Here is a 27,775-nt window from a genome sequence, read left to right on the forward strand (position 1 = left end):
GCCATTACTTCCGGTTTATCAAATGTGCAGAACTAACATAGTTATATTTCTAAATCATCAAAGATACCTTGAGCCGCACAAGTAAATATAAAAATAATTGTAAGTTGATTTTTAAAATTAATATTGAATATTATTTCAAATATCAATGTGCTTATATCAAATAACACCAACAAAGAGACTATTAAATATGGGTTATTAGAATACGATCGATGGAGAAATACCATGTTGCAGCTGGACAACTCAGTAACTAATATAAAACTCAACTTTTCAAGAAATAAAAAAATATTGTCCAATCAACACATGCAAAACTAAAACAATTCTGTTTGGGATATCTCACTCACAATCAAATAAATCTTGCAATATTTCTAGAGGCTAATTTTCTGGGTTTTATCTGTCATGTTATTTCTGCATACATATCTATCATAAACAAATGCATCTCAGAAACAGGTGGTTTTGAATTCAGAAAGTGGGTGGGGTTGTCAAATTTTACCTGTAACGACGATTCTTTCATCTGCATGGCAACGGTTTCTCGAATTTTCGCGGCATCACCACGTCTGTGGAGCGCCTGGGTGAATTTCCTATCACCCATCTTTAAAAGGAATCAATTATTTGCTATTTGTTAATCCCTAGGACAAGGAAGTTGTCATTTTCGACCATGTTGATGAAATTTATTATGCAAGGGAGACTACTCGCAACTAACTGAAACAAGAATGGCTGCGCTGTTGAAGAAGCGAGCTCTTGCTGAGTATAGTCAAGTTATTCAGGTATGATATGTAGCCTTTTGCAGTTTAATGTGAGTATTAAACTTGATGTTATTATTCCAGATCGAAGTAAGTATGTTGTTCATCTGAAGAGGCAGAAAAAATTAACTTCGTACTCGGAGGACGAAAAATACATTTTGCTCCCAAGATATTTCGTACTATCAGATGACATTTAAAATGAATAAACTAAAAAATCGCATTCGTCTGAAGCTTATTTACAGGATTTGATTTAACATAAGCAATAGCAACACTAGTATCAGGCAATTACTGTAAAATCATTTAATTCCGTGGGCATGAAATTTCGTGGTTCTGGTCAAAACAGCAATTTTGTGGGGATATGAATTTGTTGATTTCAACTTTTGAACAGAAAATGAATGGGAATTTTACTTTTTCACTGGGACTTAATTTGGTGGATTGACTCAACCACGGAATCCACGAAAATTAGTCCCCAACGAATATGAATGATTTCACAGTATGGTGGATTTTGCAACATTCCTCAGGTCCGTTCTTATATACTGCACACCAACTAGAGTAACTCTTCCACCAGAGCCCAGAATCATCCTACAGGTAGAGTGCTTAAAAGAAATGACAAGTTCTTCTGCCCATGCCACAACAGTATAAACACTAATTAATAAACTGTGCTGACAAAAATGTTAATATTTTGTTACTTTGATGACTTTATATGTCCCTTTAAACAGTCTTTTAGACATATATCTGATTATGTTATAAATCCTCATGCTGTTTGCACATTTCGCAGAAGAAAGTTGAGCTATACAGATCCTGTTTGCCTTATGTTTTAAGTTAGCGCTATAATTTAAATGTCAGACTCTGTAACAAAACAGATATCTAATATATTTTTTACATCACTTGTTATCTAAATTAATAATTAAAGCTTAAATTTGTATGCAGCTGCTTCAGTTTTAGCCTGAATTTGTCTTCACTCTTTAGCAGCTGATTTCTGTATTTTTTTGTAAAAAAAATGGAAAAATGTTGAGCCAGAATTAATTTTTACAATATTTTGACTTTCCAGGAGGAGGCTCCTAAACCAATTAAGAAGTTACGTCTAGTCCAGCGACCCCCTGAACCAGAAATTCAGCTAAACCTGCAAGGTATACACAAGTTTTTGTAGAGTAGTTTGAATGAATTTTCTTTTATGATTTATTATTGTACTGTCATGTAGCAGGTTATTCTTTGGATTTACTGATTTAAATATTTTATGATGTGTAGACCATAGAAAGCAGTGCAAAGTGCATTGGTATATCACATCAGCTTTATAAATTTGAAGTGTAGGAACAATTGAATGAATACCATGTCATTAGTATGAAACTTATTTGTTTGTTTTGTTGGGTTTTAAACCTTATCATGCTGGACATGATTAATTCTGCCTTTGCAACCAGTGTAGATCATGATCAGCTTGCACATCCATGCAGTCTGAACATGATCTGCACTGTTGAGTCAGTATCTTTTAGGTATGCACCCCTTTCGACTGTTGATGGTTTTGTCCAAATTGAAAAATTGACAGGTTCATTATAGAAATTTAGCAGGGTAAGGGTTAAACCACATCAACACAGTTTAGGGCATATGGGGAGGAAGACCCATATTATCTCTAGGCTACAGACATTATGGCTCAGTGGGCTAGTGGTAACACACCTGACTGTCAGTCCAGAAGTCCTGGATTTGAATCCCTGGCAAGGCAATCCTGAGATGCTTTGATATAACACATATTAATTCAAGCACGGGTTGACAGCCTGGTAGAATATCAGGCATTTGGTGAGCAATTTTGATAGCTTACTTACTTAAAAAAAATCTACATCCTCAATGGAGTTTGAACTCACAGAAATGAGGCACAATGTGATTCAAAGTCAGTAACTTTAATTGCTCAGCCACAGAGTCCCAGTTAACATTAGTAAATGCATGATTGTTAATTTTAGGTCATTTTTATCAACATACATTGCATCATTACATATCATAGATCTGTAAAACATTAACCCTTACCCTGCTAAATTTCTTATAATGTACTTGCCCATCTTTCAATTTGTACAGTACCATTAGCTGTTAAAAGGGGTGCATACTAAAAAGAAACTGACTGAATGGCGACAGATGTGCAGGCTGATCATGATCTTCACTGGTCACAAAGGCAGAATCAATAGTGTTCAGCATGATAAGGGTTAACAATGTTTTTCCTTCTCAAAGGTCTGTCTTCCCATGATGCTTTGCAAGCCTTGCTCAAGTTTGAAGGTAGTTTGCCAGTCACAAGTGCGAGCCTCGGACCTGTCATTAGGGGCCTTTTGGAGCATTATGCACGTGAAAAGGAGGCTGTGGTACGAGGGAAGATTGCTTGTCTGCTAGGGAGACTGTCAAAGATTCCTGGAATCAGTGCAGATAGCCTGGCTGAGGAGCTGATTACGCTTCTTGGCAAAGAAGGTAAATAGTGTTTCTCAAAGGATAATACTTATGTTACATTTTAAATATATATTTTGCCATCCAGCTGGCTTACGGAAGGTCGGTGGTTCTACCCAGGTGCCTGCTCGTGATGAAATAATGCACGGAGGGGCACCTGGGGTCTTCCTCCACTATTAAAACTGGACCGTCGCCATATGACCTATCATGTGTCGGTGCGACGTTAAATCCAAAAAAAAAAAAAAAAAAATATATATATAAATATATTTTATTAGGAAAAGCACAGTAGAACAGTAAAACTGTAAAAAAAAAAATTGAAAATTGGTCAGTAATGGAAAAAGTGATAGCCATTTGAGTGCTATCCATCTATTAACGGAACGGCAGCCATTTTAGGCACAGTGACATCATTGTTCTGCCTTTATATGGGTATTGGCTTATTTGGTAAATCTGCATAAAAACTGTTTTATGTATATCATAATCATATTATAATTCATCAACATACACATTAGTTATTATATAACACTTGGTGAAACAATAAAACTGTCCAGAAAATTATGAAAACTGGACAACAACGAACAAAAAAGATACGAATAGTATATAACAGTTATCCACAGAGAATGTTCTTTATAAATTGCATAATTACCATCTGTGACAATGTTTCTTGCCCAGGGCCTGTATCAAATCACAGGTGCAAAAGAACTGAAAAAATGTTGTATAAATTCTTTGCAAAAATATGTGACATGAAAACAAAAAGGCCCTGGGTCAAAACAGTGTCTTTGACCATGATAATAAAAAGAAAGATATAGCCATGTAAATATTTGCAGTGCAATGAAATGGCAGCCATTTCTGGAATACATACATGATACTTCTTTCCAGATAATAAACATTACCAAATATTGTTTCATCACTCACAGCAACATTATGTTAAACACAATTAAATGCAGAACTTTTAATTGAATGCATACAGTTTTACATAAAAACTAAGATTCATATTGTAATTATGTTGTGGGGATAACACGTTTTTTCGTGTTATAACATCTGCAGAATCCCGAGGGATCGGTTGGTACCCGAGCCCGAGTGATTCTGAAGATGATTTAACACGAAAAGAACATGGGCTAACGCTTTTCTAGCATAAAACGTGTAAAAACTAAGTAAATGAATGTAGTATCCCTCAACGTCATTAAAGTTCCATGAAATACGTGTTAAAGTCTACGTTGTTTTTTCACGTTGACGTCATTTCCTTTTGAATTATCCATTTTAGGGCCGTAATGCGTTTACGCTTTGCCGCGGAACGTGCATATATAAAAAGGTGTTATAACAGCACGTGAGCGCGAGAATCTCTCTGTTGACACACATTTTCTCTCCTGTTAAAACACCCCCGAAAAGTATAACAGCAGTTTTATGCTAGAATTTGTTAAAAAAACCCAAAAGGTATGTTATTGATTTACTGAATATTTCTCTCTTCAGAATCGCAGAAAGCAAAGAGTCAGCTGATCTCTGGCTTGTCTGTGATTGGTCAGTCTGCTGCCTCACACAAAACACTCCACAAACAGCTTGTTAATATAGCAATACAGGTAATCTTTCTTAGAATACTGTAAAATTGTTTATTTTTGTAGGCATTAAATTTCATGGTTTGGGCCAGAATAGTTATTTCTTGGAGGCTTAAATTCGTGGATATCAAAGTTAAAAGATAAAATCATTTTTAAGTTGGGATTTAACTTCATATATTGACACAAACATTAAATCCCTGTGGAACTCAGTCCCCTATGAAAATTAATTAAGTAAACACGTTTACAGTACAGTGTGTAAATTCACCAAATTGATGTCATGTACACTTCAAACAAAAAGAATCTTTTGTATGAAGATTGTTTGGAAAGCTTTGAGGCTAGCTGATGTGAATATTTTAATATCATTTAAGTTAGTGAGCTTAGAATTTCTGGGGTTTGGTCTAATTGACATTTCTATTTATGAATTTGTGGATATCAACTCTAAATATAGAATAAACTGTAATAACTTTACAATGCTTTTAAGCAAGTCAATACAATTAGAGTATCACTATCACAGATACACCTAGGCATGTACCACACAAAAAGTAGCATTTCATTACTGAGTTAAAGGCCCGTTCTGCTATAGAAAGATGTCTCTGTGCTTTAATTGCAGAATTTGACCAGTGACAGCCACCATATCAGAAGCAGCTGCCTTCATTTAATTGGTCATTTGGAGTCACATGACTTATCGAAGGGAGATAACAAAGATGCAGAAGTGACAGATGCTCAGAAATTGTTGGAAAATTTCTTTCAAGACCAAGATTCCAGAGTTAGGTCAAGTGCCTTTGAAGCTTTGGTAAGTAAGGCAAACTATGCAATTTCTAGGATCTACCCTTAATCGTCTTAATCTCTGACAACTCTGCCGTCTTTGCTTAACAGAGATAGCATAGATTTACGGATCACTGTTTGATCCAGGCATATATTCTTCTTGACAATTTAAGAAGAGACATTGTGTCTGAAGTCATTTCGTCTTCCACCTCTGATTATGTGGAGAAGTTGGCAGTTACTGGCAGGGAACAGGTTAGTTATGGTACAGAATCCAGGAAAACTGGTTTAGTAAGTTGCCCACTATTACTGAAATACTGTTGAAAAAATGGTGCTAAACCCAAAACAGACTAACGTCTGTTTTGAACCTGATTTTATTCAGATTTGATAACACAGTCGACGTCACTTTCAATACAAGCTCTGTTCCTGATAGCAAATGGCAGATTTTGTTGCAATAACTGGGTGACTTTGTAAATTTTGAAGAAAAAAAACAGGTGATCACTTTTAAATTTGTATTTCTTTACTAGCTTTGTAGGTTTAAAGATATGAAAGCATGGTGTAATGACAGTAAAAGGTTTGGTTTAATTAAAACCAGTAAATTTTTTAAATCAGATGCACCTGGTACTATTGCATAGGGAACTTTAGACTCCTTTCTGAACTACTATGTGAAAAATTGAAAACTAATACTTTTTGTTTGAAATGAGTACCTGTTATTTCTTAAGTTTGAATATCTTGGACAAATAATTGCATAGTTTTTAATATATTTGATCTAATTGAAATTCATTTTAAAATTATAAATTTCAGTTGACATTACATGAGAGGGGAGTAAAGTTGGATGAAAGTTTATACAAGGCAGCTTGGGAAGCACTGAATGATGATTATGAAGGGGTGAGATTGGTTGCAATACAGATTGTATGGGTCCTTAGTCATCTGTATCCAGAAAGGTATGTGAGAATAAATTTTTATAGGTTATTAGAATTGTATCGAGAAATATGCATGAGTTCTGCAGCGGAAATATTGCGTGACTTTAGGAAAGAATGAGTGTATATTTCTTGATGCAAAGCTAATACTCTTTTTATTACACATGCAGCTACACTTAAAATTATCATATAAATGATGCAAATTTGTTATTAAGCCTGAGTGAAAATAGAGATTTTGTCATTAAAGAACTTTTAAACGTGACGACATATATGATACTGACATCACAAATGATGTCACACGCCTGATACGAAATTTGAACGTCAATATGGAAAATATATTGATGTTTCACGTTCCATTGAAACTTAACAGGGTTTTTAAATGTGTATGTAATAAAAGTAGATATTGCACAGGTTGGTACTCTTCAAGACTTATAGATTGTTTGTTTAAGGTAGTGGACAGGTAATGACTTTCATACTCTAGTTATGCAATTCGTCATTTTTTTGATGTCAGTATAGTTTATTGCCTTGTCATACTCTCATTAAAATGCAATTTGTCATTTTTTGGACATTAATAGTTTATAAATTATGTGAATGTGAATATTTTCTGGCTTTAGGTATATTTTATTTCCATTATAGCCTTGTTCCTGTGCCAAACTCAGATGAGGAACTTCGATTGGTTGATGATGGCTTTGTTAAAATTTGTAACATGATAAATGACATATCGGTGAAAGTACGAACAAAAGCTGCTAGTTTACTGGTATGAAATAGTATATATTGTGAAATCATTAATTTTCATGGGGTATTAATTTTTGTGGATTTTGTGGTTGAGTCAATCCAAAAAATTTAATCCAAACCATCAAGTAAAATTTCGAATCATTTTATGTTTAAAAATTGAAATGCATGAATTCATATACCCATGGAATAGCTCTAAAGAGCAAAACCACATAAATTCGAGCCAATGAAATTAAATAATTTGACAGTATACTGACATAAATTACATTGGTATGAAATCTGAATAAAAGCTATTTTACTGATGGAAGACCTTGGCCGATATTGTCAATATTGTGAAAAACTTTGCATGACCAATTCATTTAGAGCTGCAGAGACATCGACAAAATTTCAGCATTATATGTTTACTACAGTTTAACACTGATTACAGCATTTCAAACAGAAATTCTAACATGACCAGCGAATAACCTACATACATGTAGAGCAAAATCTGTCTCGGGTTATTCTGCAATAAACCACTCGCGTGCAATTTCATCCGATCCAGGGGCGTAGCACGGTCGTAAAAAGTAGTACTATTTTTTCTAACACTGTTGATACTAATATGTTGTGTTAGAAACGAAATAATAAGTTCCCAAGTGTGATTTATCATAGAATAACCGGAGTTTTTCGTTCTTATGCGAAACAATATATCACTCAGGCCTACGGCATTTCTTTATTCTATGATAAACCACGTTTGGGAACTTATTTCTTAAATATAAATAATACAGCTGGGAATCACATGAATTGTTTGAGTCAACCCGGATGAGCCAACCCGGATGAGCCAACTTGGCTCAAGCAAATAGTGTTATGGAAAATTGAATGTTTAGTAATCAGAAGTTCTGAGGAATATGACCATGTCTGTAACATGACAGCTGTTTACTCTATGAAGGCACTAAAAAGCTGCAAGTTTACTTATATGAACTAGTTTAAAACATCTCTTAAGTATTGACAATAATGAAAGGTTTGTAAGTAATTGAAAATGTGAACATAGGACGATTGTTTACTGGTGAGAGATACTTCTGTAATGATAATGTGCCTTAGATATCATTAACCCATCTACAAATGCTACTAACATTAGGGGAATAAGTAATTATGCTACAAAAAAAAAGAATTGTCAATGAAAATTTGAGTGAAATTTCATAAATGATTATGATAAGGTGATATTTAGATTAATAAATGACTTGATATAAGTCTTTGCTACTGTCTGTATGTTTATATTAGGTTTAATTTCAGTTTGACATTTAATGTAAAATTTCAGGGTTCCTTGCATCTTGTCAGTGCACGGTTTCTGGAGCAAACACTAGATAAAAAGTTGATGTCAAATATGAGGGTAAGTTTCCGAAATGACTAGAGATGGCAACGAATATTCGTTCATTACACGAATATTTGAATATTTGTTCATTACACGAATATTCGAACACTGTTTCACAATTCAAATATTCAAAAAAGTATAAGATCCTGAAAAAATAAAAGCCAAATGACAGAACAAAAAATGTTCATTTATCTAATTTGCCAAAACCTGCTTTCATTATAAATTCGCACGAAAATGGCTTCTGTCGTTGCCAAACGTGTCATTTAGCATACATAGCATTTTGAGTTGATTGACCGAACATGCGAATATTCGTTCGGAAGGTTGACTGAATATTCGAATATCAAAAATGCTATTCATTGCCATCCCTAGAAATGACATTGTGTTATTATCCCCCGCTGATGAAATTGGGAGTGGGGTATTGAAATGGCATTGTCAGTCCGTCCATCCGTCCGCAGCCATTTCTCAGTAACTAGCAGGTAGAGTTTCATGAAACTTGAAATAAACATGAACCAACATACTGCGATGATGCCTGTCAAATTTTTTTTTTTGATTTGTCAATTTTCCTTAGAGTTATTGCCTTCGATTTAATGAAAAATGCCCAAAAATGTCCGTCCACAGCCATTTCTCGGTAACTATCAGGTAGAATTTCATAAAACTTGAAATAAACATGCACCAACATACTGCGATGATACCTGTAAAGTTTTTTTCTGGATTGGTCAATTTCCTTAGAGTTATTGCCCTTGATTTAATGAAAAATCCACATCTGTAGCCATTTCTCAGTAATAAGCTGGTAGAATTTCATGAAACTTGAAATAAATATGGACCAACATACTTGGATAATGCCTCTCATTTTATTTTTTCAATTGGTCAATTTTCCTTAAGAGTTATTGCCATTTAATTGTTTATAAATCTACAGATTTGTACATAACAAACCAACTAATTGGTAGAATTTCATTAAACTTCTTTCATTCTTTTCCATGAACATTTATTATAAACATGTGAAGTTTTGTACCCACACCTGGTCGCCACCTTGCCTTGGTCACCCAAGCATGGATCCAGACCAGCATGCACAAATAAAGTCTACGTGAAATTTATGCAATCAACGGTAGTAGTATAATGAGCTACTGTCTGATCCGCCTTCTTAGTAACAAGCTTAATCCTGTATTTTTTATGCCCCCGGCATCTACTGATGCGGGAGGCATATAGTGATTGTCCTGTCCGTCCGTCTGTACGAGGTTAACCAAATGGGACCGTTTCGTCTAGCATCAGTACCCCTAACTAGAATGACTTTATACTAATGCAGATGTAACCTGTGACCATTCCTCATCTTCAGACATCAGCTGACCTCAGTTTGATCTTGACCTTGAACTTGACCTCGTTTTGGACTTAGGTTTCTTTGTATTGACAAGGATGCCACCGGGGCATCAAGCGTTTATTGAACACAGCTCCTTGTTTTTTCTTGTGCCAGAATTGTATACAGGGCAAATATATTTTTGATGGTTAACTTGACGTTACATAAGGTACCTTTAACTTTCAATTTGATCCTGCTACCACCCATGGAGACCTTAAAAATAAGCCATCTTGGACTATTATAGCACTTTCGTTGCACAGTAGCACAGTCACATTAAATTTTATTGTGTATATTCAGAGGAAAAAGACAGCCTCAGAAAGAGCTAAGGATAATTACTCATCTGGTGTGTGGTCCACAGGGCAGAAGTGGGCTGATGATGCCCCTAAAGAGGAACTTGACCCTGAAAGTATCAATCTGATGAACATAGGAGCCTGTGGAGTTTTTGTTCATGGTCTGGAGGATGAATTCTCAGGTAAAAATAACTTTGATTTGTAAATATGAAAGATACTTGTAAAACTAAGAAGTTGAACACTTTAGAATACTGAAAGTTATAGGTAGAATAGTTCTACTACGGAAGAACAGAACATGTTCCTTATGCAAAGTATTAACCGGTACATGACAGAAGGGGGCTTCTTGGCCGAGCGGTTGATGTTGCAGTATTTGAAACTGTGGAGGATATTGTATGTTCAAAACCCCAGAAGATATTGGGCAGGCATGTAAAATGTAGGTGGATCAACCCAGGCCCCCACTCGTGCCTGAAATAATGCCAGATGTGCACATTTTTTGCCACCAAAGCTGGATTGTTGCTTTGTAACCTAAATGTAGGTCTGTGACTTAAAACTCAACACAAAAATGCACAAGATGGCATGACAAAAACAATTTTTTTTTAACTTTTTCATATTTTATCAAATGCCATTTAGTTTTATCAAGGAGTGATTTTGATAAGAACTTATAAAAAGAAAATGCACATTAACATTTTCTCTAGATATCACAGCTTTAAGGATCTCTTGTGACTTCTTTGCAGTACTTCTTGTCATGCTACAAGTCATATTAAGTCTTCCATAATTGATATAATGTCTTCCTGCAATTCAATTAACGTCATCTTTACTTTTCTTGCTAATTTAGAGGTGAGAAACTGCACATTGGATTCAATGTGTGAGCTGGCCTCCCAGAATCCAGCATTTGCCTTATTATGTCAGGATAGTATCGCCGACATGTTTAACGATGAGATAGAGAGTGTACGCCTGAACGCAATCAACAGTCTGAAAAAACTGAGTCAGCATTTAGAACTACGTGAAGATCAGCTCGATATCATGTTAGGTGTTTTACAGGTACACAAATGTTTCTAAGTGTTTAACAGAAGTTTTATTATAACTAAAAATCATTTACTGCGAAATCATTAAATTCCGTGGGCATGAATTTTCGTGGTTTGGGTCAAAACAGCAATCTCGTGGGGATAAGAATTCATGGATTTCAACTTGAACATAAAATGAATGGGAATTTTACTTGTTCTTTGGGATTAAATTTTGTGGATGGACTCAACGACAAAATCCACGAAAATTATTCCTCAACGAATATTAATGATTTCACAGTAAATGAGTCTTCTTTCATGTTCTTGATATTCAGTATGACAGTTTTTTTTATAATTTTTATACATACTTATTTGTAAACTTCCAGAGTTTTATTCTGGGGGCCTCTGTGGCCAAGTGGTTAAGGTCACAAATTTCAAATAACTTGTCCCGCATCGATGTGGGTTCGAGCCTCACTTAGGGCATTGAATTCTTTATGTGCTGGCTTATGGAAGGTCCGTGGTTGTACACAGGTGCACTCTCATGATGAAATAATGCACAGAGGGGCACCTGCGGTCTTCCTAAAAAAAACTTGTATTATTTTTTATGTCACAGAAACTTAAAATTAATAGTGTAAATTGAATTTACATATACTTACTGCTCATTTTTTATAGCAGTGCAGTGGTGTAGACTCTTAAACCAGAGGTAATAGGCTGAAGTCCAAGTAGAAGCAGTATTTGACCTAAGATTTCTATAATTCCTCACTGACCTTGCAAAATCTAATCAGAAGATCTTAAAGCAATAATCAAATAAAAAGAGTAAATATAAACTATAAGAGTTTTTCCATTATCTGTTCAAACTAAAGTTTGAGGTTATAGCTGAGGTAGTTGTACAAGATAAAATATACATAACTTGCATTATATTAAACAGGATTTTTCCTATGTGTCGAGAGAGTCACTGAGAGATATGTTGTGTGAGATGAAGTTTGCAACTAAAGAATGTCTCAATACATGTGTGGTAGCACTGCTTGATAATCTGAGGAGATACCCAGAGGATAGGCTCAACATATGGAAGTACGGTATTTTTGAACCCTTTTCCTGCTAAATTTCTATGATGAATGTGTCCCTCTTCCAATTTGGACAGTAACATTAACTGTTAAAAGGGGTACTTACCAAAAAGATACTGACAGAATGATGAACAGTGCAGATCTTGATCAGACTGCACAGGTGTGCAGGCTGATCATGATCTACAGTGGTCGGAAAGGAAGAACCAGTTGTGTACAGTCCAGCATGATAAGGGTTAAAAAAGATTATTTTAATTACAGGAGTATGAAAAACACATACAATTTTCCAAGAGTTTTAGATCAGGTTGAGGATTACAAGAGCACTATTTTATTAAGGATGCAACAAGGTTTTAATCTTGGGCAAAATTTGAATTGCAGATAATTTCACAGAATCTGTCTGTGTTTAAATACTTTGGTATTTCATAATTTTTCCAATGTAAATAAAACTAGTTTGTTTATTGTGAATTTTTGCAGTTGGACAAATATTATAGTGTATTTTCTTAAAAATGTATGCAGTAAATATATACACCTGTCTTCAAAATCTACTGAAAATTGTTAAGAATCATATACTTGTTCACAATTTTTCTCCACAAATGCATTGATACATAATTTAGGGTAAATTGTTTTAACCCTATACAAGAATTTCACTACAGATGTATGTAGTACTAGAATAAATTGTTTTGATCATATATTATGTTGTACAGTAAAATAATCTCAGTTAATTGAGGCAAAGGGGTGACATACATGTGTAATTCTCCATGGATGTATGCAGGATCCATGGAAAATCATTTCAACCATATACATGGATTTCTCCACATGTGTATGCAGTATCATCTATCATAAATCATTTTTACCATGCACATGGATTTATCCAAAGATGTATGCAATATCTAGGCCAAATTGTTTTAACTATAAACATGTATTTCTCCACAGATGTATGCAGTACCTAGGGTAAATTGTTTTAACAATAAACATGTATTTCTCCACAGATGTATGCAGTATCTAGGAAAGAACTGTGCCAACCTTGCTTTGCCACTGATGCCAGAGTTTCTATGTCTGCATCCATACTTTGATACCCCAGAACCTGAGATGGATGACCCAGCTTGTATCCTTCATGTTACGCCAGTTGCTACTCTACTAAAACTGTTTAGTGAATTCTATACACTTACCAGTTGGCAATGGTATGGGTTAAATAGTCATTGGCACAGCTGAACCTTTATGCCAGTGTAGGTTTTTAGTCATGTTACTATCAACTTACATTGCACCAATGCCAATTATTACTTTTTTTGTCATATAACTGAACACCATTTGGCATGATTTCAGGATTTTCATTGAATTTAAGCTTTTTGTCAGATTTTAGGGAACTTAACACATAGGGGATATGAATGAGGAGGCAGAAAATGTGGAATAAAACTTACAGGAAATACAAGTAATTGTTATCTGTTTTTCTCAGAATTGTCCATTGATATTTTCATCTTTGTGTATAAAACATATCCTACACTATCACATCACATTTTTTTTTCAAGTTTGGTGTAATATGGTTGCAACATGAGGATTCCTTAACCTAATGGACAGATATCAGTATATTGGTTTTAGTGTTCAATGCAGCTGCAGGCAATAGGACAGCTTTACCCATGTTTCAGGAACATACCTGGAGACATTTTACATATTTGAGGGATAGTATTCCTGAAATGGTGCCAGATTTACAGGTATGTAACACATGTTTCAGGAACATACCTGGAGGCATTTTACATACCCGAGGGATAGCATTCCTGAAATGGTGCCAGATTTACAGGTATCTAGTACATAGACATTTTACATATCTGAGAGATAGTACTCCTGAAATAGTGCCAGATTTACAGGTTTGTAACACATGTTCCAGGAACATAACAGGAGACATTTTACATATCTGAGAGATAGTATTCCTGAAATGATGCCAGATTTACAAGGTATATAACGCATTCCATGACAATGCTTGAAATTTAAACAAACTTTGAACACCTAAAAATTCATATTGTTGTAACTTCCTTTGTAACAACTGTTTATTGTTGAAACTTTTCATAGTTTCATATTATAGTCTATTCCACACTTATGTCAAATCTCAGTAGAATTTGTACAAGATTTATATACATAGGGGGCCTCCATGGCTGAATGGTTAAGGTTGCTGACTTCAAATCACTTGCCTCTCATCAATGTGGTTCATGTGAGGAGGCTATCCAGCTGGCTTACGGAAGGACAGTGGTTCTACCCAGGTACCACCCATGATGAAATAATGCACAAAGCACCTGGGGTCTTCCTCCACCGTCAAATCGCCATATGACCTATAACTGTGTCGATGCGACGTTAAACCCATCAAAAACAAACAAATTTAATAATATACATATTATATATATATTTTAGCATTTCAAAGTATTAAGTTTCAGACATAAAATGTTGATGAATATATGTCCAGATTTAGTCAGAAATGATATACAGTTATAGACTTATGTTAACGTTAAAATATAAGTTAATATTTCATTCCAGCAATTTGACAAAATTACATATTAACTGATACTTAAGCCTACAAATTGTTGTATTATATACCCTTGGTGTTATAGCCTTTTCACTTTATTATATCCATTTTTACATCGAGGGGCCTCCGTGGCTGAGTAAATAAGATCACTGACTTCAAATCACTTGCCCCTCGTCAGTGTGGGTTCAAGCCTCACTCTGAGGCATTGAATTCTTCATGTGAGGAAGCCATCCAGCTGGCTTATGGTAGGTCGGTGGTTCTACCCAGGTACCTGCTCATGATGAAATAATGCACAGAGGGGTACCTGAGGTCTTCCTCCACCATCAAAGCTGGAAAGTCGCCATATGACCTATAATTGTGTTGGTGCGACGTTAAACCTAACAAAATAAATGCAATAAATGTTTCAGAACGTAGAGTCCAGTGTTGTGCTTGTTGAGGATAAAGCACCGGAGGAGAAATCTGATCAGGCTGCAACATTTATAAAATCTACAGTAGAGAAGTTGTCAGATCTCCACTCACTGGATACAACTACTGCAAAACAACTGCTAGAAACTGCTGTCAGGTTTGGATTCATGTCTTGAGTGGCATTGCCACATTAGTTCAAATGTAACATAATCGCCTTATTTCCGCAAAGCCGTAAGTCCATTTTTGGCAAAATTGAGATTTTAGTGTCATTAGGTATGTCTCTATAACATCTGTATGATAGTGAATTTGTGGCCTTGTAAATCTAACATAAACAGGCTAGATTTTAGTTCATCAAGGCTGTAAGTAGTGTAAATTTATGCCCAGTGTGGCACAGAATTCAATGATTCTACAGTATATGCTGTACTAAGAGAATAAAAAATGTATCATTCTGAATTGAATTAAACTTTGAAAAAGAAATGGAACGATTCTAACACAATGATTTAATATGATTTAAAAAGTGGAGAACTGTGATTATGACTGGAGAAACAGCTGTAAAAATTGTACCCATGTTCAAGTACCATAGGTACAGTAATAGAAAATATATATTTACAGGGATCTGCAAAGAGTGACAGAACTAGACACTAATACTTCAGCCTCAGCAGAATGTATATGTTTGTTCTTACAGAGCCAGCTTCTTATTACACAGGTAAATCACTTGTTACACAGGTCAGTCACTTGTTACACAGGTAAATCACTTATTTCACAGGTCAGTCACTTATTACCATTGTTGAGATGTTAAGATGTTAACCCTTATCTTGCTGGGCGCAATCGATTCTGACTTTGCAACCAGCGCAGATCAGATTTGCAGTCTGATCATGATCTGCACTGTTCGCCATTCAGTCAGTATATTTTTGGTAATCACCCCTTTTAACAGTTAATGGTACTGTCCAAATTGAACTTAGATGGACACATTTATTATTGAAATTCAGCAGGGTAAGGGTTAAGGTAGTTAAGTTATAACTCTGAATCTCTAGTCCGTCACTGCTGTGGATTTGAGCTGTATTGGTATTGCTATGTTTGGAAGCCCCCCAGGCTGCTCTCTGAAGGTCACTGCTTTTACTAAGGTGTATGAAATTATGCCTCGAGGGGCACCTCTGTCAGTGTCCCTCAAACTTTAAAGTTTGAAACTTTTTTAAATCGCTAAATTGTCTTTTTTGCTCAGTCACTGTTAAATTTGCTCTAATTATGACAAAACTTCACATGCAAGGGAATTCTGTAGTTACAAACAACTCAACCAAATTTTGTTTTTGTTAAATTTAAATAAAAAACGACGTGGAGTTTGAATATTTGCTGTTTTAAATATAAATTTGGTGCTTTAAAAAGTTGATGAATATACATGTGCACAGCGGTCGTCTTTACCTCTAAAAGCTGGAATGTCATGGCAAAGTGTGATCAGAAACATATTATTTTATATCCCATATAGTCTTGAATAAAGCTTTAAACTAAATACTTGCTGTATAACTCGTGTTTGTTATTTTCTACAGTTGATGTCCCAGCATGCCTACATCCTGACTGGAAGTGTTACCGTTAGCAACCTGAATGTTCTGGTAGACAAGGTACTTAACCTAACCAACAGGCTGCAGACGTTATTTTTAGGTCTTGGAAATAATGACCTCTCCCTAATAAAGCAGACGGAACTAAAGGCCTTGACCTTCAGGCTCGGCTCAACTTTAGCCAACTCACAGGAGCTTGCAACACAGATGAAAGCACAGGATGTGTATACAAACTATCTGAATGGGTTGCAAAAGTGAGTTACGTTTTTATTATACTGTATGAAATATGTAAGATATAATTAGTTATTAAACTTCCTTTTAAGTGTGGTTAGTGAAGTTGGTAAAGGACAAGACTTTAATAGTCAACAGGTCTGAAGTTTAATTCCCAGATGAAGCAAATGATCCCCATAGTGATTTTATGGAAGAAAAGATGTTAAGTCATTTGTCCTCTTACAATATATCTTGTTTATGTTGAACTGTTGTTGTTACTGATAAAGAATTTAGAAACACATTTTGTCAACTCATATATCATCATATAAATGAATGGTGTTAAACGCAAACCAAAACAAAACAAAACAAGAGCTGTCACTAATGGTGACAAATGCCCCCGCAGCAGCTTGTTCGCATGTAAAGTGCCTTCATGCAAAAAGTTAACGTTGGCCCCTGTGACCTTGACCTTTGACCTGGTGACCCCAAAGTCGGTAGGGTTGGTGTACTCATAAAGTACTATCAGCATGTAAAGTTTGAATGTCCTGGGTGAAGTGGTTTGCGAGTAAAGTGCCTTCATGCAAAAAGTTAACGTTGGCCCCTGTGACCTTGACCTTTGACCTGGTGACCCCAAAGTCAGTAGGAGTGGTGTACTCAATAAGTACTATCAGCATGTGAAGTTTGAAGATCCTGGGTGCAGGGGTTCGCGAGTAAAGTGCCTTCAGGCATAAAGTTAACATTGGCCCCTGTGACCTTGACCTTTGACCTGGTAACCCCAAAGTCAGTGGAGGTGCTGTACTCAATAAGTACTATCAGCATGTGAAGTTTGAAGGTCCTGGGTGCAGTGGTTCCCAAGTAAAAGGCCTTCATGCAAAAAGTTAACGTTGGCCCCTGTGACCTTGACCTTTGACCTGGTGACCCCAAAGTCAGTAGGGATGGTATACTCAATAAGTATTATCAGCATGTGAAGTTTGAAGGTCCTGGGTGCAGTGGTTCACGAGTTAGTTGCCTTCATGCAAAAAGTTAATGTTGTGACGAACGAACAAACTAACTAACTAACGAACAAACGGTTGGACAGTTGATAACTAATATGCCTCCCTTCGGGGGCATAAAAATACAAATTTGAAAATATGTTTTCTTTTTTAGATTTTTATCATCTCTAGATTCACACACAGACAGTTGCACATCTTACCTGATGTCCGAAATAATGAATCTCAAAAGTAACCAGTTATCCACTGTACAGAATGTGCTACATTCAGCCTTAAAACTTGTGCGTCCAGTCGCTTGTCCACTATTGAACAAAGTTCGTAAGGCATATGGCGTAATTCATGAGCCAGCTAAGATGTCAGACAACCCGATAAAATTTACTGCAGGCCTCACCACAGCTGTGTTGTTAGTTGCTGATATTGAAAATGTTGCCGGGATTGAAAATGTCCGAATTCAGGTATGATTTCTAATTTTTATGAAATTGGCTCATTTTGTGCAACATTGAAAATTACTAGCAAAAAAAAAAATAGAATATATCGTATATTCAGTGGCAAAGAATAAAAAGTATTATTTTCTTTATAAAGTTAAAAAAACAAAACAACATTTGTTGAATTTCTTTTCATTTATTTTAGATATTATTAAACCTAAATAATACTTTCCACAAGTTCTTACATTTATTAAATTTCCATCACTCTACTGATTAAAAATTTAGAATTTTAATTCAAAAATTGATTTCTTTTCTCCACTTAAAACTGATATTTATTTTCAATCTATATAAAGGTGAAGTACCCAGACACAACTGTAGCATTGACAATACCTCCATCTCATGATGTACGCAAGAGAAGTGCTCTCGGTCATCGACTGACCACAAATGTTCTCCTCTCACATGGTCACTGGTCAGGTAAGATTGTATATTATTGTTTTTGTTAGGTTTAAAGGAGCTTGCTTCTGCCTGCATAATACAGTGTCATTTTTGTGCCCCCTCCCCCAAACCCACCCCCTATTCAATTTTTTATGGGGAGGTGGGGCCACTTAGATTGCCCTTGTCCATCCAGATTTGTGTTGTGCATATTTCAAAAAGGATTTGACCTGGAGTCATCAGACTTGGCACAATTGTTATTCAGCATGTGAAGTTGTGCACCAGGCATTGTAATCAGAATTTCAGACAGCCAGACCAGAGTTATGGCCCTTGACTTATACAGTGACAGGCATGGGCTACCAGTGTCCTATGGACACACATCTAGTTTAAAAACATTTAGCAATGTCTCTGAAATATTATTAATCATAAATATGTGACTGTATGTATATCTTAAGTGATGTATTTAAGTAATCCTTAAAAAATTGCTCTGCTAAACTCTACTGGTACTACTGTAAAAGCAGAAATTTGTGAGGGTTTAATTTTCGCTATATTTGCGAGGCCCTTCTTCTCATGAAAATTAATCCTCACGTAAATATTCATCTTTAGTATAATTCAAATTCAAGTATGATACCATTTTTACAATTTTGGGAATATTAAACCTCGCGAACTTACTCAAAATTTCAAATTTGCAAAATTTTGACCAAGTGAAAATATGTGCTTTTACAGTGTTATACATCACATTTACTTAACACAGTAAAACGCAAATCACTCAAGGACACCAGGTGATGAGCCTGTGGCTTGAGTTTTCCATGGTTTATGAGCAACCCATTCATTTACAAAATTACAGGAAATTTTAGTTTGAAAAAAAAAATCATCCTCTTTTATTTACTGGTACAAAAATATGCTCATTTCACAGCTCATACTGCAGAATGATTAATATTCATTGAGGACTGAGGTCAAAGTTTGTGTGGTTGCATCAGCCCAAAAAATTTAATCCTAATGAAAAAACAAATTTCCCATTCATATAACTTTCAAACCTTGGTATCCATAAATTCATATATCCATAATGTAGCAGGTTTTTCTGTCAAAATCACAAAATTGATGATTTCTCAGTACTCAAAGCATTTTCATCTACAAATTTTTATACTGGACTTATGTCTGGAACCATATGAATTGCTAGTGCTAATCCAGTTACCCAAGCTATCGATGCACGAGAACGCAGTGTTTTTACTGTAATTTTTTGCTGACCAAGTGGTTCAAGTCATCAAGTCACCCCCCTCAGCTTTATAGGTCATGAACTCAAAAGTTTGCAATTTCCTTTGAATATTTTCATGTTTTAATTGCAAATACAGTTGCTAGAGTAAAGTAATTTGCTATGATAGACATCTATTGTGACATTCTAGCACTCCTGTTTGATATTTTTTGTTTTGACATTTCAGAATCGTGTACTGTTGAGATAGGCCTGGTTGTTCTTGCATCTTCAGCTGCCAAAACAAAGTTCAAAACCAAGTCAGCATCAAATACAGAGGAAGACAATAATGTTATAGAACTTTGTAAACCTGTGAAAGTCCTCATCTCACCCAAACCTCATAAACGATGAGAGTAAATATACAAAATGTGTAAATGAGCCATGCCATGGGAAAACCAACATAGTGGCTTTGCGACCAGCATGGATCCAGACCAACCTGCGCATCCGCGCAGTCTGGTCAGGATCCATGCTGTTTGCTAACAGTTTCTTCAATTCCAATAGACTTTAAAAGCGAACAGCATGGATCCTGACCAGACTGCATGGATGCGCAGGCTGGTCTGGATCCATGCTGGTCGCACAGCCACTATGTTGGTTTTCTCATGGCACGGCTCAAATTTGACAGTGATAATAAATATAATAATAATCATAAAGGGTCCTTGTTTGTTTTGATATAAGATCAAAATATCTGTCACAAACCGAACACAATATGTTATACATTATATATTCATGCATGGCTGTGTCAGTCGTTAAAATGAAACCTAATAAAATATAGTTTGATCCAGGGTTTTTCAAAAATGAGTGACCCTGTTTGATTGTACATGTAAAACGCAAGTTCCAAGAAGAGAGGCGATATTGTTTTCAGCTTGTGTAATTTTTGAGAAAAATAGAGTATTGTGCAAATTTATCACCGGTGTTGGTAAAAATTTGTATCTCTACCTGTTCTCAAAAACCTGTAACAGCTAAAGTTTTAAAACTACACTGCACACTTGTTTATCATCTTCAGGTGACTATGTAGACTCTGCACCATAACAGTGATAAGCAGAATTATGGACTTTTTGTACTTAGAAAACTTGATTTTCTCAGTGGTTGAAGGTTTTGTTTAGATGCACCTTTTCTCAAAAACTATTAGAGCTACAGCTTTGAAACTTTGAACATTTGTTTGTCATCAAAGTAAGTAGACCAAGAACAATAGCCCAAACATTCATTTTTATCACAATTATGGCCCTTTACATACTTAATTAGAAAATTTGAATTTCAAGGATAAAATTTGTGTTAAGGTCCACTTTCCTTTTGCGAATTTTTAAATACTAAATTAAACGAAGGATGACAACTTTCATTCTTATTTTTTGCCTGTAAACAAAGTTATACGTATCTGTTAAGTATCAAAGAATAAAAGTAACATTAAATAAGATAATGTGTATTTTCAGTCAATATGACTTGTATATTTAAGAAAAAACAAATGCATATAGGAAGATTTGCACATTTTTCGTTTGAACAATTGTGTACATTGAAATATAAACGTCAGGCTTGACAAACTGTAAAAAGCCATAAAATGCAAGAAGTCTACATTGAACGGGATTTCAAGAAAGAATTATCAAATACGCTCTCAACATGAAAAAAAACTTTTTTGAGACGACCCCTAGGATTAAGTACACTTAGACCGACAATGTCTAATAGAGCGTGACAAATCCACTATCGCTTTTGGTTTGCAAATATGAAGCTTTTAAATGAAACTTTTGGAAGTATTTGGTGAAATATATCGTAGTTCGTCAATATATAATTTATTAAAGTGCAACGACCAACTACAAACTTACATGTAAATATTTTTACATAGTAAATTGGGAAACCGTAAATAAAATATACTTATCGGCTCAAGATTATAAATAGACACAACAATTTGGTAAACCTTTAATATATTTCCTTCTTTTTCTTTTGACTCAGTAAATACCTAAATACGTGATGGAGATATACGTTTTCTTCTTGCTTCTTTCGTTGTGTGCCGGGCAATATTTTGATGAAAACAAAGTAAAGGCTTGTTCGGCTGATAGTACATTCTTACAACCTGAGAAGCAGTGTCATGAATTCTGTGCTGTTTCAAAGAAGTTGGGTAGGGGTACTATTACTTTCAAGCGAAATGTAACGTCTACGAGGAATAGTGACAAGATAGACACACGAGCAGAATCGTCTTCCGTGGATGCGCAAGATAGTGAAAGTATGCCCTTCTGTACGATAGTTATTTCAAGTTCTTGTGTTGCAGTTTTACTTTTAACATGTTTTTGCTGCATCATTTTCTTTTTGATTATGCGAAAAAGCAGGTCAAATGAACATACTGACAATGATCAATGTCCGCTGCTTCTTAACTCCCGAGAAGATCGTGCAAGTCAGTCGCAGGAACGTAGAAGCGATACCCGTCGTTCAAGCCCAACGATGACAAATGACAGTAATTTATCGGTTCGTAAAAAGTATGATGAAACGCCGATGGGCAACGATGAATCTTCAGACGTGAAGGACACAGACAAATGTAAGACATTAAATCATCCCCACACAACAGTTAATCAGACAACAGACCAATGTGCGAACTTGGAGGAAGTACCGAATTCGCGAATCTTGAATGGTATGTAGAAATTCTATATACAGGTTTAGTTAAAAAATTTAATTCGACCATTTGTTCAAGGATATGTAAAATCTCATTAGTTTGAAATGCCAGTGTTAAAACAAATGGTTAAATATTTACGTCATATACGCATACTATAATCTATTTTTTGACATTTCAGACATTCGAGAACCGAAGGAGCGAATGGTGTGCAAAGTATGCCTGAATGGGAAAATGTGCGTTGTATTTCTGCCGTGTAACCATATGGTTGCATGCGAGAATTGCTCGGTAATGTTAGACCGGTGTGCCGTATGTCGAACTGTGATCAAAGGAACTTTAACAGTATATACGCAGTTTTAGCTATTGTTGATATAACGTGTTTGTAATATAATGTCTTGACGTTTACAGTTATTTTTGGTTTCTCCTAAATGCATCTTGCAAAGATGTCTCGTTTTTATCAGTGCCAAGTACTGACAGGGAGTTCACTTCTTGGACGTCAACCGAACATAATCATGTTGAGAAGCACTTTTTTTTTCAATTGAGGATTAAAATGATTCCATTTCCCGAGTCCCTTGTACAGTATACATGAACTTTATATTTAAACAAATCTCTTTTTTGCTTAAGCCAGACAGCAAAGTAACAATTTCTTGATAATTGCTTTTTTGTAGGCGTGTTTTGAATTTTCATGATGATAAATAAATACAACAAGAGGGCTAAGATGGCCGTAGGTCGCTCACATGAGAAACACACCATAACAGTGTAAACATGTTTGACCTAGTGATTTCATGGAAAAAAATATTCTGACCAATTATCATTAAAATTGGAGCAAAAACAAGTATTTTCTTTGATTTGACCTAGTGACCTACTTTTTGACTCCAGATGACCCATATTCGAACTTGACCTAGACTTCATCAAGGCTATCATTCTGACCAAATTTCATGAAGATCAATTGAAAAACACAGCCTCTATCACATACACAAGGTTTTTCATTGATTTGACCTAGTGACTTAGTTTTTGAACCCAGATGACCCATATTCGAACTTGACCTAGATTTTATCAAGGCTGTCATTCTGACAAAATTTTATCACATACACAAGGTTTTCTTTTGATTTGACCTAGTGACCTACTTTTTGACCCCAGATGACCCATATTCGAACTTGACCTAGATTTCATCAAGGCAATCATTCTGACCAAATTTCATGAAGATCAATTGAAAAATACAGCCTCTATCGCATACACAAGGTTTTCTTTGATTTGACCTAGTGACCTAATTTTTGACCCAAGATGATTCATATTCGAATTTGACCTAGATTTCATCAAGGTAATAATTCTGACCAATATTCATGAATATTTATTGAAAAGTACAGCCTCTATCGCATACACAAGATTTCTCTTTGATTTGACCTAGTGACCTAGTTTTTGACCCCAGTTGACCCATATTCAAACTCGGCCAAGATTTCAACAAGATAATCATTCTGACCAAAATTCACGAAGATTATCGCATACGCAAGGTTTTTCTTTGATTTGACCTAGTGACCTAGTTTTTGAACCCGAATGACCCATTTTCAAACTCGACCAAATTTCATAAGATCAGTTGAAAAATGCAGCCTCTATCGCATACACAAGCTAAACGTTGACGGACAGACGGACGAAAGACGCCGGACATCGAGTGTCTCAGTGATCAGAAAAACTCGCCTCTGTTCAGTTCGCCTAAAGCCCATTACTTACAATGAATATCAGAACTAAGAAATAATGGCGAGTTACAGACTGGTCCATTCGTCACAAGTTTGAATTGGTATCCCATTCCGGGTCTGTATATACAACACGGTGGGGAAACAGTCACCGGATATAGCCAAAAAATGATCAGTAAACAAACAGATGTCCCATCATTTTTGGATGGTGATTATCACCTTCTCTATGTAACTGCGCATAATTTAATCAGGAATAGACTGTCTCACAACTATTTCGTATCTATCAGCTGTACAATGTAGTTCATTGCGGAATAATTTACCAGTTTTAAGTTCATGTGCAATATTGAAAGTAGTGGTTTTCTAACACAACATTATTTGGACAGCTACTTTAACTGTTTAAACATACAGTTTAAAAATATTCGAAAAGAATTACATGTAGATTTAAAACCTTAAAGCATTGTTCTGTATATGATACTACCAAATTAATTGTTTTAGATTGCGTCGTCGACATCTGAAGGTAGAAGACAGAAGAGCAACGGAATCTCTCATGGAAAAAGACAAGGTATCTAATATATTTTGTCCTGTTGATCTCCCTTTAAACTGCATTTTAAATACATACCAGTAATAAGTAATATCGTTATAATTAAATACAAAATGATAAAAGCTTTAACTCCAAAACGTCGTAAAACATCTAGTTGGATACTGCTTTATCTATTTTTAACATAAAATTCAAACTTTTTTGGAATTTAAATGATTTAATTAAAAAAATTGAAACCTTTGTCACTTTCAGACTTGCTTGAAAAATCTCCAAAGCAGAGAAATGGCCGGCCTAATGGGAGTCGCAATCTGGAAGATTGTGAAGAAGTTCAAGGTCAGCAAAATCTGCAGAAAGAGTTAGAGGAACTGAAAGACAAGCTCATGTGTAAAATTTGTTTCAGTTGTGAAACAAATGTGGTTTTTCTTCCATGTGGTCACATGATTTCCTGCCATGCCTGCGCACCACATATTACGAAATGTGCGCTTTGCAGACAACCTATAGAAGGCCGGAAGAAAATATTTCTATCATAACAATCTCAGTGGTAATTCTAAGACTTCTGGGAGCAATTGTAAAATAAATAAAAATAATGTTTTGTTCATTACCATAACCCCATATACAAAAGGAAATTCCTAAAATTTTGGTTTTCGGGGCAAGTTCTGCAAACACTCCATATCAAGTGTTCTATTGAAGAAAAGTGATGCACGGTTCTAACACTTTAAAAAGGTCATCGTTTTATGATGAATATTTGTGAATAATCTGAAAAACCGTACTAGTATTGTTGAAAACGTACATTTGGCAGACATTTATCAATTTCTTCGGATTTTATTTTTACCAAAAGTTTCAACGGCGGCAACCTCTGAAGTCCGACTTCTTCAGAAATGCTTTAAGAATTAATATTTTCACTGTATTGATGTATAGACAGTTAATGATATGCATTAATCTAGGCTGATCCCTAAAACGCCCCCTAAAATCCGATAAATATGTAATTATCTTCGCTCGCAAAACATTACATTAGTGGTATATATAAGAGTTGGAACAGATAGACCGATTGACTGTCAAATTAAAAACATTGATCAAATTGATTTTTAGCTGACCAGAACTTTCTTCAATGTGAGTTATTAATATAGGTGGATGGTCCGTCGTCCATCGATCTGCGTCAACATTTTTACTTAAACATTTTCTACTCAGAATTTCACCAAATTTGGTCAGAAGCATTCTGTCATGCACCTATATCAAGTTTATTCAAATGGTTCACCTTGACCTCTTTTATGGGCCACTGGAGCGAAAATACATGTAGAAAGAAAAACTTTACACAACATATTTGATGAACCGCATTTATGGATCTTCATCAAAATTGGTCTGTAGCATCAGTATAAGGGCTTCTACCATTTATTTAAATGTGGGCACTTTGTCCCTTTTAGGGGCCGATAGAGCTAGGATTAGAAATACATTTAAACGACGTCTTCTTATGAACCACAAGATGGATCTTCATCAAACTTGGTCTAGTCTTCTCCTAATTCAAGTTAGGTCGATCGGGCCCCTTTTAGGTGACTCTAGAGCTAATAATGGAAAAACCCTGTAAATAATTTCTTCTAATGTACCACTTGATATAGCTTTCTCAAACTTGGTCTATAGCATCATTTAAAGATCCTCGTTGAAATATGTTCAAGTGGGGCCACTTGGCATCTTTTAGGGACCAAACATAGAAAAAAACTTTTAATTACTTATTCTCATGAACCACTTGATGGATCTTTCTCAAGCTTGATTTGTAGCATCATTTTAATGTCTTTTACCAACTTTATTCAATTAGGGGCATTTGACCCCTTCATTGTAGGGGCTGCTAGAGCTAAAAATAAAAGTACCTGCATACGACTTCTTTTCAATAAGATCGATAGGTTTTCATCAAATTTAGTCTGTAACATCTTTATATGGTCTAATGCAACAGTTGTTAAACTATGGGCATTTAGTCCCTTTCAAGGGCCTCGTAGAAATGCCTTTAAACGACTTCTTTTCATGAGCCACTGAACCACTGAATGGATCTTCACCAAACTTGGTGTGTAGCTTCAATGTAAGATCTTCCCAGTTTTGTTCAAATGGGGATGCTTGGTCCCTTTTTGGGAACTCTACAGCTAAAAATTTAAATACTTTTAAATGACTTGTTATCAACCGCTTGATGGATCTTCAATCTGTATATAGTGGTGGTATTTGACCCTTTTAGGGACAGCTAGCGTTAAATTACTTCTGATCAACCGCTGAATGGACCTTCATTAAACTTTATAAGGTCTTCTCCTAAATTTGTTCAAATTGGGGCACTTGGCCCTTTTAAGGGGCCGCTAAAGCTAAAAATAGAAAATAAAACGTTCAGATGTCTTCTTCGTTTTGATCGCTTGATGGATTTTCATTAAACATGGTTTGTTGCATCATTTTGATAGCTCTGCTTGGTTCGTTTTACGGGACACCTTAGCTCTAATTAAAAAATATCTAAACATCTTTGTATTATGAGGTTATGCATTTTTGGGACGTCAAAGCAAAACATAAAATACCTTAAAATAACTTATTTTAATGAACTTCTTGAGGGATTTTTAACAAAAGTTGGCTAAAAGCCTTTCGTTTTCCAAATCTACAAATGTAAAATATGACATTGTGTTAACTATTTATGTTGAATACACGTGAACTATACCTCAGCGCCTTTGAATTTTATTTAGGGACAAGCGCCCGAAACTCCTAGAAATTTTGTGTGCCTCCTAAACCCAAATCCTGGATCAACCCCTGTTAATACTTATACTACATTTGTTAAAGACCGGAAATAGCCCATCTACTTTTTATGTTTTGCTAGTTGTGATTAATTGTTTTGTTTCATTGGCATTTGTATTTCGACACGGTTGCCTCCGGACATTCTTGATGTTATATCCCTGAAATCTGTCCGTCGTTCAAGGCGGATTTTAATGGATCAGGATTTTCTTTTCACAGTTTATTGCACAACTATGAATATGAACGATTGGAAA

General features: G+C 35.4%; 2 protein-coding genes across 7 annotated transcripts in view; one reads left to right on the plus strand and one right to left on the minus strand.

Annotated features, from left to right (window-relative positions):
• Window positions 1–685, minus strand: part of LOC123554604 (dedicator of cytokinesis protein 9-like) — a 132,434-nt gene extending 131,749 nt beyond the window's left edge. For 2 of the 3 annotated variants that reach the window (XM_053548007.1, XM_053548006.1), the window contains exon 1: window positions 491–684. In XM_053548007.1, the coding sequence (XP_053403982.1) occupies window positions 491–589 (99 nt within the window). In that variant the 5' untranslated portion in view covers window positions 590–684. Of the gene's footprint in view, window positions 1–490 lie in introns of all 3 variants that reach the window. The other variant, XM_053548003.1, reaches the window with a different exon arrangement.
• On the plus strand, window positions 618–25,359 carry LOC123554606 (integrator complex subunit 4-like). Of its 4 annotated transcripts, none has more exons than XM_053548012.1 (22): window positions 618–764; window positions 1,792–1,870; window positions 2,955–3,185; window positions 4,629–4,735; window positions 5,322–5,504; window positions 6,278–6,417; window positions 7,030–7,150; window positions 8,420–8,491; window positions 10,122–10,296; window positions 10,950–11,155; window positions 12,044–12,186; window positions 13,166–13,281; window positions 13,752–13,885; window positions 15,096–15,250; window positions 15,706–15,799; window positions 16,638–16,900; window positions 18,000–18,297; window positions 18,621–18,741; window positions 20,139–22,562; window positions 22,723–22,883; window positions 24,728–24,794; window positions 25,023–25,359. In XM_053548012.1, exons 1-19 carry the CDS (start codon window positions 711–713, stop codon window positions 20,297–20,299), a joined length of 2,853 nt encoding a protein of 950 aa, XP_053403987.1. In that variant the 5' UTR covers window positions 618–710; the 3' UTR covers window positions 20,300–22,562; window positions 22,723–22,883; window positions 24,728–24,794; window positions 25,023–25,359. The 4 variants fall into 4 exon arrangements, with proteins under 4 accessions (XP_053403987.1, XP_053403988.1, XP_053403989.1 ...); XM_053548013.1 differs by having other exon boundaries at window positions 22,723–22,829; XM_053548014.1 differs by having other exon boundaries at window positions 20,139–22,469.
• Window positions 25,360–27,775: the final 2,416 nt, after the last annotated feature.

The sequence above is a fragment of the Mercenaria mercenaria genome, chromosome 7 (assembly GCF_021730395.1).
Source record: "Mercenaria mercenaria strain notata chromosome 7, MADL_Memer_1, whole genome shotgun sequence".
NCBI classification, from domain to species: Eukaryota; Metazoa; Mollusca; class Bivalvia; order Venerida; family Veneridae; genus Mercenaria; species Mercenaria mercenaria.

Bases quoted from the DNA above. Each gene is read 5' to 3' on its own strand.
- LOC123554606 (XM_053548012.1), top strand. From the start codon at position 711: ATGGCTGCGCTGTTGAAGAAGCGAGCTCTTGCTGAGTATAGTCAAGTT. The intron at 7,151-8,419 runs GTATGAAATAGT...GTAAAATTTCAG, and splicing joins CAAAAGCTGCTAGTTTACTG to GGTTCCTTGCATCTTGTCAG. The intron at 15,251-15,705 runs GTTTGGATTCAT...ATATATTTACAG, and splicing joins CTGCTAGAAACTGCTGTCAG to GGATCTGCAAAGAGTGACAG.